This window comes from Monopterus albus, unplaced genomic scaffold, assembly GCF_001952655.1.
Source record: "Monopterus albus unplaced genomic scaffold, M_albus_1.0 scaffold148.1, whole genome shotgun sequence".
In the NCBI taxonomy this organism is placed as follows: domain Eukaryota; kingdom Metazoa; phylum Chordata; class Actinopteri; order Synbranchiformes; family Synbranchidae; genus Monopterus; species Monopterus albus.
Window position 1 is genome coordinate 777,860 of NW_018128028.1, and position 11,768 is coordinate 789,627.

Genomic DNA, 11,768 nt, shown 5'->3' on the forward strand with positions numbered 1-11,768 from the left:
CAAGTAGCTGTGACCCACATCTTATGAGTTCGTTACAGGTGATGACTTGTACAGTCAGGGTTAGATACACTAACAGTATTACATTGCAGTGCCAAAGTCCTTCAAACCCATACAAGCCTAAATAGTTATTAAGTTTATGGATCTGATTAAAACATATGGACAGAGCAGGGTTTTCACAAACCTTATGGTGAGTACACAAAATTCACTGTTGGTTTTTGTCTGTACAGAAATTTGGATGGAAAACAAAAGAAAAAAAAATCACTGCTGTCATCATCTAGAGAAGAATCCTGTATATTTGTCAAACCCTACTTGTGGTCATGCAGAGATTAAGAGGAGGTTAAAGTAGTAGGGAAAATGTGACAATATACAGAGGGTTATGTGCAAGACCAATTCAAGTGCCATTATATTGGAGGAGTGGTGTGGGGTGAGGGTCAGATGAGGAGGGCAGGGTTACCTGTGGAAGGGGAGTGAGTCAGGTGGGACATGCGGTTGCCAGAGCTCTGGAGGTTAGCCTCCATGCTGCGGCTGTTTCTGACCGCCTCCAGGGAACGTAGGCTGGTGCGAGGGGCCAGATTAGGCATGCTGTGCCTCAACTCCTCTGGAACCACACATACACCCCAAATTTAACAAAAATACAACAACAATCTCTCTAATGGTCACTCTAAGGTACAAATGCTCAGTTGATACAGATCATAACCCACCCTCACTCTTGGCAAATTTAAGCAGCTCTGCACTGGGGCCCTGGAGAGATCGTCTAGGTGTTCTTGTACGTGGGGCTGCAAGTCGGCTGCTGTGTTCCTGACTGTGGTTGGGGGCAGAAGGAGACAGGCACCGGGGTGAGCCTAAGGGTGAAGGGGTAAATCGACGTTGTCTCTGGGGCACAGAGCAGGGCTCATCCTCTTCATCTTCCAGGCTGTATCTGTCAAATTCCTGGTCGCTGTAGGTGCCACCCCGGCGCAAGGACTGCAGAGAGGTTGTGGAGCTACGGCGTGACGCAGATGCTGAGCTGGAAGCATAATCCTGCCTCAGACCTGACACCAAATTTAAAAAGGAAAACTGCATATGCATACAAACTGTTTTATGCACACATAACATAAAAACAAAACCACACAGAGCTAAAAAAAAAAAAAGAAAATAAAATGTCTGATCTCCTGAGGTACAAGAAAATGTGTGCACTAAGGTTAACTGTGCTAGTTTAATGTCTCTCGTCATCATAAAGAGTTCTCTACTCTACCTTTGCAGGTAGTGTCCAGCACACCATATGACACCTCTACTCACTCTCTTCCTGTAGCCGAGCCATGATCTGGACATCAGTGAGGTCCTGCAGCTTGTAGCCCATAGAGATGGATTCATCTGATGTGCTGAGCTCACTGTCTATGGAGGACTGTGAACTCAGGGCTGAGCGCACGCTTGTGACTCCTGTAAGGGGAAAAAAAAACAAAAAAAAAACATTACAACCGACCTGTTTCCACAATTTCTGCAAATTCTTTCCACCTCTGGTGGTAAGAAAGAATTACTATCAATTTATTTCCACCCTCTTTTGTAAAAAGAATTAACACATTAAATTCTCTTTGTACAAATAAAGGCCAAGAAAAAGGGTCAATTTAAAATTGAGGATGAGGTTTATGCTAAGCACTGTCTTGATTAATGGGCCTCTCGCACCTTAAAATGAGTTTGACAAATCATCAGTGTGGTTACTGACTTAATCACGAAAAGATTAGATCTGTCAGACTGCTTAGCAAGTAACAAGGAACTGATTGATCAGGTGTATAAAACTGTATGATAATTAAGGTAATTAAGAACAGTAGCCCATCACACAGTACAAGTTTTTTTTGTAAGGTTGGGAAATACTGAAGAAAAGCTGCTCACTCAGTTTTAGTCAGCTGGAGGTGTGTGAGATATAACTCACCCCATCTCAGCTAACACACATTTAACCTGCTTCAGGACTATTTTAGATTTAATTTTAGTGTTCACCAGGTGGATATGCATTTTACACAAGGCAGAGTAGATGATCGTCTTTGTTAGACATGCATATTTAAATAAACATCTCTCCACCCTGATTTCATTCCAGTTATGTCCAGCAGCATTAGTCTGGAAAGGACTGACTGCTGATGATGCCCAGGAAAGCCAATGCAAAGTCGTCCTGCCAGGAGTGCCGGTCTGACACAGGCCTAGCATTCAGACTGAGACAAATGGGAAACAACATCATTCAGTGGTATTTGGTTATGTAAAAAGGTCAGGGATTAGACATGGTCACTGCCCAAAAGCCAAGCGTTTACAAGTTCATGCACAATTCTGTTGCTATTTTCAAGGTTTCCACAACAGCATCAGCATTGTTGGTCTTTGCAGATGAAGTGCCAGGTACTTTGAGACAATGTGAGAAAAGTCAAGGAGAGTGCGAGTAGCTGTAGAAATCACCATCACAAAGTCAAGACCATATTCTAGTATTTCACCCAGGTTAACACAGTTTCAATATACCTGAAGTATAAACCACATATACATAATTACTGACCACCTTCCAAAGTATCTGCCAGGCACACACACTGTTTTCCATTCATTTCAATTCAACAGCATGATCAAATCAGAGAGAAGTTAAAATGCTTGAGATAGCATTTCATCATGGATAATGTCTGCTGTTAATTTAAAATAATGTCATTGTTGTGCAGTGATGTACTGACAATGGGAAAGACCTGTTTGTGATGCACTCATGTGTTGGGAGGAAATCCCAACACATGCCACTCAAACAGCAGCCTTTGTAATGCAAGAAGCTACCACATACACATTTGTCTTTTCAGGGCATCTGCATTCACTTATGATTTCATGTTGTCTCTTGAATTCACTGCTGCTCCACACACAACCATTAGGTCTATAATTCCAGATCTTTCTACAGCAAGTTTAACCTCTTTGTTGATACAGTAATACAATCATAAAGATGAATGGTAAACTGTGGTTGCCTGATAGAGAAGTGGAAAATCTAGAAAAGAATGGTATGTTTTGAAAACTGGTTAGTAGTAATGTTCAGTATATGTGGGCAGAACATGCCTAATGCTTCAAATACTACCAATGTGAGACACATAGACTGACCATCATCCTGACAATAACTGACGTCAATCCCACCGTTGGGTTAATGCCATGCCATACCTGAGCTGCCACAGGTTAGTAGGGATTTGTTAGTTGATTTGTGGTACCCAGGAGAGATTGGGCCAGAGCCTGCCTCGGCTGACGGGCTGCTGTACATATTCCTCCATCGAGATGCTGCAGGACACAGGAAAGGAGAGATCAGATATTCTTTAAATGATAACAGAGAAAACGATACAAAGAATAGCTACAGTATGTACAGTTGAAGCCAGTGTAAACGATGTGAATTTTTAGTGTAATGATGAGTATAGTTCATTTCACACCAGTTGCCTGCCTACTGTATGTCATACAAGACCTTCAGATACAAAGTCTGTTTCTTCATTTACTATGACAGCTATGTAACATGTGATAGACTGAATAAACAAACCTACTGAATATGCACTAATATATACTTTACTTCAGGCATTTCAAAGAGCTTAAAATGTACATATATGCTTGTTAAATGCATACTCTGGTCCAAACGGCTGATCAGGGTCCGACAAGCCATTTCTGTCTCTGGGCTGCGCTGGTCAAGAGCCTGACGACACCACTTCAATGGAGACTCTGGGTCTGGATCTGCTACTTGCTTTTTAGGAGACACATATAGCCTGAAGAGAAGAGGTAGACAAGAAGAGAACAAATTATTACCAAGAGGAATGAGAGTGACAAGGAATAGAAGGGAATGGGAAAGCTACAGAGATGAGAAAAATGTGGTAGGGAAAAGGTCTTAAAGTGCCAGTGCAGATTATTCGAATAAGAAAACCTACAGATTAGTGTGACTCACTGAAAGGTAAGGTATGCATCTAATGGTGTGGAACATGCCATGTACAGTAAGAATGTTTTTCACTATGTGTGACAGATGCACGGGTGAGCAAGGTAACATCCAACCACTGAATGGTTTCCAGGCAAAAGGATACTGTACAGCTGCAAAGGTCCCATGACAAACCTGCTCCAGGCTGTTTATGTCATTAACTTTAATCAGACTAAACAAAGGAGTGAGCAAAGCATCATTAAGCAATCTTATCACACCCTCAGACTGGTCTAGTCTTCAGTTTGGCCTCATCTACTCCTGCTTCACCTGACTGGCTCATCAGAGTCTATGTAATGGCAGGACCCACATAGACTACAGCACATCCATAGAAAGGTGGACAAATCTAACATTGCTTCAAGTATAAGACAATGTCGTATCTCCATGTCCAGATGTAGCATCTTATTAGGGATGTAGCTAGATGAGTATAGCTAACACTGTGCATTAATCTTCAATCCTGTTTGCAAAGGACCAATGTGCCAGGAAGCTGGGTTTTTTATAAAGCCACAGTGGCAGCACTGGAAACCACAACTTGACTGATTCCAATGCTTCCTCTGCAAAGCATCCAGTGTCCACCCAGTGAAAGCAAACAGCCATTAGTTCAGCACAAGCTTTGAACTGGGAGTCACATGGGCTGATCCTTTGAACTGGATACACAAAAGGTCCGGACTGACTGGTTCTGGACCAATCAGCTACAAATCATCCTATTATTGGGCAAACACAAAAGTACCCATTTCCCATTGGAATGAGCAACAATACATACAGCAATAATCAGGTCACGCACTCTGCCAGAAAGCACAGGGAGTGGGATCTAGACTCCTTTTATACCGAAGACCTTTGTCTGATGCAGAATAATGATGCACGTTCTGCTTCTGTTTGATCCATCCAGGTCTCAGGTTGTCGCTTCTCATACAAGACACATCTTTACTATAGTTTCAAAAACATCAACAAACATATATAAATCTTTGTTAAGTAAAGTCTTGTTAAGTTCTGGATTGTCAGCCGTGGTCACTACAATGTTGAAGTTTAACAGTCAGTGCTGAACACGTATAATGCTTTACAGTAATAGAAGAAGTGCCGCAGCCAGGGGCAGCAGCACAGAGCCAGGGTGGATAACTTTAGCTGATGCAATGAAATCAAGCAAATTCAGATATCCTGGGGGGGGGGGCATTTAAGAACAAGATGGACATTCACAGGGCAATGCCGAATTGACTTGTGTGAATGTAATAAAGCAGGGATGCAGCATGAGAATACAGTCTACTTTTTACAGCCTGTTTTTTTCTGTCTTTGCTGCCTTCTGATTACATGGGGGAGGGCTCAGATCACATGCTGTGCAATCCCACCCAAAGCATTTTAGTCATGCAGCAGCATCCAACCCAGAGCAGAGCAGATCAGATTATGTCGCTGCTGGGATTACTAGGATTTTGCTATGATAACTGCACAGAGCACGTAGAGGAAGGCTAATGATGTGAAACCTAGAATTAAGACATGAATAGTCTGGTTGTTAACACCACGGTTGAGCTGCTACAGTAGCCATCAGCAATACAATATGGCACCTGTTTTAGGCAATGCAACAGGCACAGAATAAACAGACATGTCTAGACTGATTTCTGGCATAAAATTATTGCTATTACTTATTAACCTTCTATTACTGTACCTTTTAGTTAATTATTTTCTGCTAATATATTGGAGGAAAGGAGCAAAGTTCATCTTGTTTCACAATGCTGGGATTTTTATAAGCTTCAACCAGACCTGCATCCAAGAATGAACTAATATAGGTAAAGCTTTGTTGATCATTAGTACTATTGTGCAACAAGGCTTAAAAAAATGCAGATCTGTCAGGTCAAGTTAATTAATAGTATCATTATTATAATTTACTGAAACTTCTCAGCATCTTGGAAAAACACTCTGTGACTACAACATTATTATTCATGCCTTCAATTACACATCAGTAAATAAAACAGCAGCTCCTTTGTGTTCATTATAACCTGTCAAACAGGAAGTAGACAGGTAATGCATCTGCTGTTTACCTAGGCCACAGAGCTCAGAGACGCAGCTTATCACTAGTAATCACACGTCAGCTGCTTCTGAAATTAATCTCACAGCTGGCCTTTCTTTTACCATCTCCACAACACTCTTGTCTTTCTTGTCTTGTATCCATCACTACCTCATTGTTTCCTAGCAGTTACAGTAAACAGAGTTGGTGATCAAAATGTTTTCCACTGTAAAGGGCAGTATAAATGTATAAAACAAGAAGACACTGTTTTTGTGTCAGCTCATAGGTTGAATTTTAAATGAAAAATATTCTAATGCTACAGCATATAGTCTACACCCATGGGGGAGTTAACAAACAAAAATTTGAGGTTAAAATAAAAAAAAAAAAACACAAGTGACTCATTTGGTTAAAGGGGCTCCTCTACCTCTACACAGGGAAAAATAGCCCACAGCTTTATGTGCCATCCTTAAGTTTGTCAATAGAAATTAGTTTCCAATGAAGACGATCCACTGCAGCTAGCCGTTGCTGGCTCCATATATAGTTGGGCTGTCCCGAATGCCATTTTCAGGGCTTTAGAGCTTCAGTAGAAATAGGAAGGGGGGCTGAATGCTTATATGTTACATGCTGCACAGAAGAATTTCATTTTATCAAATGTATCCACTCAAACTGACTCCAACATGCATGTGGGATGTGTTTCACCCCTGGACCCCCTGCAAGTTTTTAGGCTTCGGGTTTATTTTTTTCCTTCTGAAAACTTTAGGAAGTGGAATCTCCTGATGCAATTCTGGGCTTTTTAGTTTCATTTCACTCGGCCTCTCTAGCAAGCAGGAGAAAATCAGCCCGTACACAAGAATGCTGCTGATTGAGGAGCCTACATACAAACTATTTTTGTCAGGTACATTTCTGAGGCTTTGTCTAACCACTGTCCTGGTGACAGACTGCTGTTCTGATAACAAAGACACTGAACGTGCTGCTCACGTCTCACTTTCAGTGTGAATTGGATGGAATGCTGCTCATGTCTCACTTTCAGTGTGAATTGGATGGAATCACGCGTCAGTATTGCCTACACGCTGCTCAAGTCTCATATTCAGTGTCACCAAAAATCACTTCACACGTCACTGGTCACCTGTTGGTTTCACAACACATAGTTTAGACAAACGTGTAAGAGCAAAGCTAATAATATTTTTCTATCTCTCTTCAGTGTTGCATTTTGTTGACACCCCCTGCATAACCCTCTCGCAGCCAGCTGCACATAGCCTACAATATTTCATCAAAACATCCCTTTTCAAAGGCTATAGCTCGTTATCAGGCATTTCGCTGATTTATTGATTCGGCAACAATGAATCTGTAAATAGTTCATCCTAGGATTGTTCTTAAGCTACCTTACTAAGATTTTTTCCTGGCAAGAAAGTAACCATTTAGATTTAAAATATCTGGACTGCCTGTTTGGAGATTTGCGCTGACATTTTCTTTCCTCTTCATCACCAGACTCAGACCGCATCAGCACTGAAAAAGCCTGGTGTTTCTAACACTAGAATTGAAAACAATTACCTACCCAAAGAACAAATACAAGAGTAGTCAAATATTTGGGTTCAGCCCTAATATATCTCACATCCGCAAAGGTCTCAATGCAGCAATATTCTGTAAGGATTTCTACAGTACAGCTGAAGAAACATACCAGCTGTTCTCGTCCTCTACTTCTCCATACTCATCCTCCAAATCTAGGACATCCACCTCATCTAGTGCAGTTTGGTCCACTCCTGAGTCGCTCTCTGCAAGGGTCTCTGACTCATAACTTTCCTGAGAAGGGCTCTCTGGTGTCTGGGCCTTTCCTGCTCCATTGCTACAGGCCAACGTGAGAAAGCCCCCACATGGACCTTGATCCTCATCTTCAACCTCCTCCTCTTCCTCCAGCCTGTTAGCCACAGGCAGAGGGGACATCTCTTCACTGCTGCTGCTGTCCTGTGGGGGTGACAGCTCAAAGTCTGTACTGCACAGTTTGCCACTGTGCTCCAACCTGAGGTGGGACTTCGTCACGTCTTTACAAGTCAGCCCCTCGTTGATATTGACAGCGGCTGGGAGGTTGCTGTTGGTGCCGGCTCCTCTTTGGATGATAGTCTTGCTCCCCCTGTTGCGCAGGGTCTCATTCTGGACCTCCAACCTGTGAACAAGCTCCTGCAGCTTTCGGACCTCCTCCAGCTCCACCCCTGCCAGGTCTTGACCCCCCTCCTCTTCCTTGTGGCAACCCAGCATGGAGCTCTCTGTGAGGCCAGGGGGACTGCCATTGTCAGGCTGAGGGACCACGCTGGTACTATCTGGCACCACCATGCTCTTACTCTGCTGGAAGAAAGAGTAACAATATATGATTACAATATAGCATATAATATGATGACAATCGCGTTGTTTCACATAACACACCACTAGGCTACTGAATGGACACTATTTTGTAAGCAATACAACAACAAAAACAATAACCAACCACAACAAGCAGCTCTATCTTAGCATAGACGCGCCACTGGTGCGTTCATTAGCCAACTTCTGCTAACAATCACCGGTATTTATATGACGTGGATCACTTTTTTCTTGCTGTCACGTTGCCAACTCCGAAACTGTAATTGCCGCTGCTACATGAGGATGCTGGAAACCATTCGAATGACCTCCGAGCTATAAGAATGCGCCAGCTCTATTGTAGGATATCTAATCATACACGTAGCGTTATATGTGAACACTGCTGTTAATGTCAGCCCTGCTAGCATGCTAATCAGCAAAACAATCATACCTGTGAGCCGTGCTGTCCCCGTGAGCTTGCCCGCGACTGAGAGCTCAAACTCCTCTGTGCACCAGCGACCTCATGAATGAAGTAGCTAATTACAACAGTCAGAAACGGTCCACAGCTTGACAATGATGTCAAGATACCGGATCGACTATCATTTAGCTAGTCCATGCTCCCTTGGTGCCAGATCATCACATCATCAACAGCGTTACCTCTAAGGCTAACTAACGCTAGCTTGCTGGCGGACTCAGTGAACCGACCTACAGTAGCACTTTCCCCTCCCTCCCACGCGTTTTCATTATTATATGTCGCCCCCTATTGAGACAACGTTATACTGCAATTACCTTTTTTGTAATACATCGTCGCCACTGGGTGTCGCTGTTAACACAATGTTGCAACCACAAACCACGGTATTAAACGTAAATTAAAAAAGCTCACTACCAGGAGTTAAATATTTTGCAGTAGGCCTACCTACAATTAGTAATCGTGACATCAAAACGAGCGATTCACACATAACATTTCTTTGATAATCTATTGATATTTTGTATAGGTTTGTTTTTAGTTTAATTTATTATCAAACCTGTAACTTGACGAAATGAAAAGTTTACGCTTTCTCCAACGCACCAATCAGGGTTCAGAATGTTCAAAGTTGGACCAATCATGTTCCATCTCTTTACAGTGTGACTCTCTGCTGCCCTGTGTTAAAACGAAAGCATATTGCTGAATTGTCTGTTCCCAAAAAATCTGCCAGTAAAAGATTACTGAATTCAGTCATTAAAACTCTGAGTTTATATAATAAAAAAAATTTGACTAAACTGTCTACTTAAAACGAGATTTTCATCCTGCTTAAGCAGATGTAACACATTCTTAGAATTTAAAGGACAAACCTGCAAAACACATAAAAAGCATAGAATGTGATAAGATGCTGATATTACATATTAACAGTGACTTTAACGGACATCCTGTCTATCAGGCTATTTTGACAAATAAGAGATCCTCTCGGTGTTTTGTTATCTAAGATGTGAAAACATTCAGATAGAGCTATAATTCCAAGGCCACATAATGGCTCCAAAGGGAAAGTCATTCTTCAAAAAATGTGTGCATGGGACATTTTTTTCTTAGAAAAATTAATTACTGTTGGGTTGAAAATGCATTTCGCTTTGAGTACTACACTTGACATTTTATACACCTAGTACTAGAGAGGCAGCAAATATTTCAGGTCCTTGGCAAATAAAAGGGAAACAATACTAGCCTACTTGTGAAATCTATAACCCCCACAAAGAGAGATTATTTTAAGTCTTTTTGTTTTTGTAGGGCAGGTACATTTAGGGAAGTAGTGATGCTACTAAAAGTACTTGCATAACTTGTTTCACAAGAGACAATAGTTGTGAACTTACCCTAACATAAACACATCAGAAAAGAAAAATAGTGATAAGGACATTTAATATGCAAAACCCGTGAAACAACGCAATGCTACGCCATGTGAAATCCCCTTCTTCTTGTACTGCACTGTTGTCAAAGTGCACAAACAAGCCTGATCCTGAATCACTGCAAAAGATAACATGCATGACTTCCTTATAACTAAAGGGTTAATATGCTTGACTCTTGTATATTTTGAAAATTTAATTCCAGCCAAAGCTGGTTGGATGGAATAAACTAATATCCCTTTGCTCTCAAGTACTTGCCTGCTGGTGTGTGGGCATGTTTCAGCAGGTTTGTTGTGGAAAAATGCAGCCTGTAGCTTAAGCAATCCATGACCAAAGTTTAAGGGAAACAAAACACGTGGTCTCATTCTTCCTTCTTTAGTATGGGCTTTCCAAAGCACTTCTGCAAAGACAGAACATGTTGGTATTTATTACCTATATAAAACAGTTAAATGCAAGGGCCTTGCATATATAAAGTAAATGCAGACATCAAAATCTACTTTTCAAACATAAACCACATTTTACGCTGGCAAAGTGGAATGTGCAACATATGCACCTGGTCCTCCTCCCTTTTCCCCAGCAGGCTTAGACCTGTTGTAAATCTAGATGGAGATTTTCACTGGGTGAGTCAGATTCAGTCAAACTTTCAAAAATGAAGTCAAATGTTATGTAGCTTGTGAGCAGCGAAGGCAAACTGAATGTGCCTACTCTCTAACCACAACTGGACACTGCAACTGACTCATTTTAATAAGGCAATTTTCTAGCACATCAAACATTAGACTACAACATGTTACACAAGTGTGTCCATAACTGTAAATATTTTGGTATCATTGTTATAAGCTGACCCTTGCTTATGATAGTGAAAGACAAAATGAGCCTACAGATGACATATTACTGAATATTATATACTATTTGCTGCTGTATTTTGTCTTTCATACTTGTTTTAGTGTTCACATTGGAGCAATAAACAAACCTTTTCTGTATACTTCATATGGAAACAAATTTAACCTTTTGAATACAGTGATTGCGATAGTATATAAATAGTTCCTAATCTCAGTCTTACACCACTTTTTATTTTGTTGACTTACAAGTACATTAAGAGCCTCTGTACTAGGGCCAGATTTCTTAGTTTATAAAAAAAAAAAAAAAAAAATTCTGAAGTGGAAATGCAAGTCAACCTCATCAGGGACGGCCCACACACACACGCCATTGTAATGAGACAATCAGTGTTACTCACTTCACCCGTCAGTGGTCATGTTATTGCTGGTGTACTTCAGATGTGTCAGCAAGACAGTTTAAGAAAAAATAGGCACACTCAGGCAAAACATTTGACACATTTTTATTAATACAAATATCGTACACATTTTTGCAGGATACTTCCTGAATGGCACAATTTACAGGCATACTTGGTACTGTTAATGCAATACATTTGAAGGATTATATTGATACAATCACTCATGATTCTTCTCCATGTTTTGAGTCCTAGACCCCATCTTGCTCCAATCAACCCTTTAAGTTGTATGGCAAAAGCACAATAAAATACATCCATTGCATTTGTTTACTTGGGATTACAGGCAGATATTTCCCCATAGCATCAACCCAAACACCATTTCTAATCAAACATGGCGGCACAAAACAGGCAGTCACAGA

General features: G+C 41.2%; 2 protein-coding genes across 4 annotated transcripts in view; both read right to left on the minus strand.

Annotated features, from left to right (window-relative positions):
• The window catches only part of LOC109968395 (SLAIN motif-containing protein-like), a 10,722-nt gene extending 1,752 nt beyond the window's left edge, over positions 1-8,970 (minus strand). The window contains exons 1-7 of one of the 3 annotated variants that reach the window (XM_020614638.1): positions 8,701-8,970; positions 7,600-8,258; positions 3,589-3,725; positions 3,142-3,255; positions 1,279-1,419; positions 702-1,031; positions 455-598 (exon numbers count right to left, since the gene is read on the minus strand). In XM_020614638.1, coding sequence (XP_020470294.1) covers positions 455-598; positions 702-1,031; positions 1,279-1,419; positions 3,142-3,255; positions 3,589-3,725; positions 7,600-8,249 — 1,516 coding nt within the window. In that variant the 5' untranslated portion in view covers positions 8,250-8,258; positions 8,701-8,970. Of the gene's footprint in view, positions 1-454; positions 599-701; positions 1,032-1,278; positions 1,420-3,141; positions 3,256-3,588; positions 3,726-7,599; positions 8,262-8,473; positions 8,495-8,700 lie in introns of those variants that run through there. The other 2 variants (XM_020614637.1, XM_020614639.1) reach the window with 2 other exon arrangements.
• A 1,415-nt stretch (positions 8,971-10,385) lies between these two features.
• LOC109968409 (solute carrier family 25 member 53) overlaps positions 10,386-11,768 on the minus strand; it is a 6,773-nt gene continuing 5,390 nt past the window's right edge. Inside the window, exon 3 of the mRNA XM_020614665.1 lies at positions 10,386-10,521. Within this exon, the coding sequence (XP_020470321.1) occupies positions 10,483-10,521 (39 nt within the window). The 3' untranslated portion in view covers positions 10,386-10,482. The remainder of the gene's footprint in view (positions 10,522-11,768) is intronic.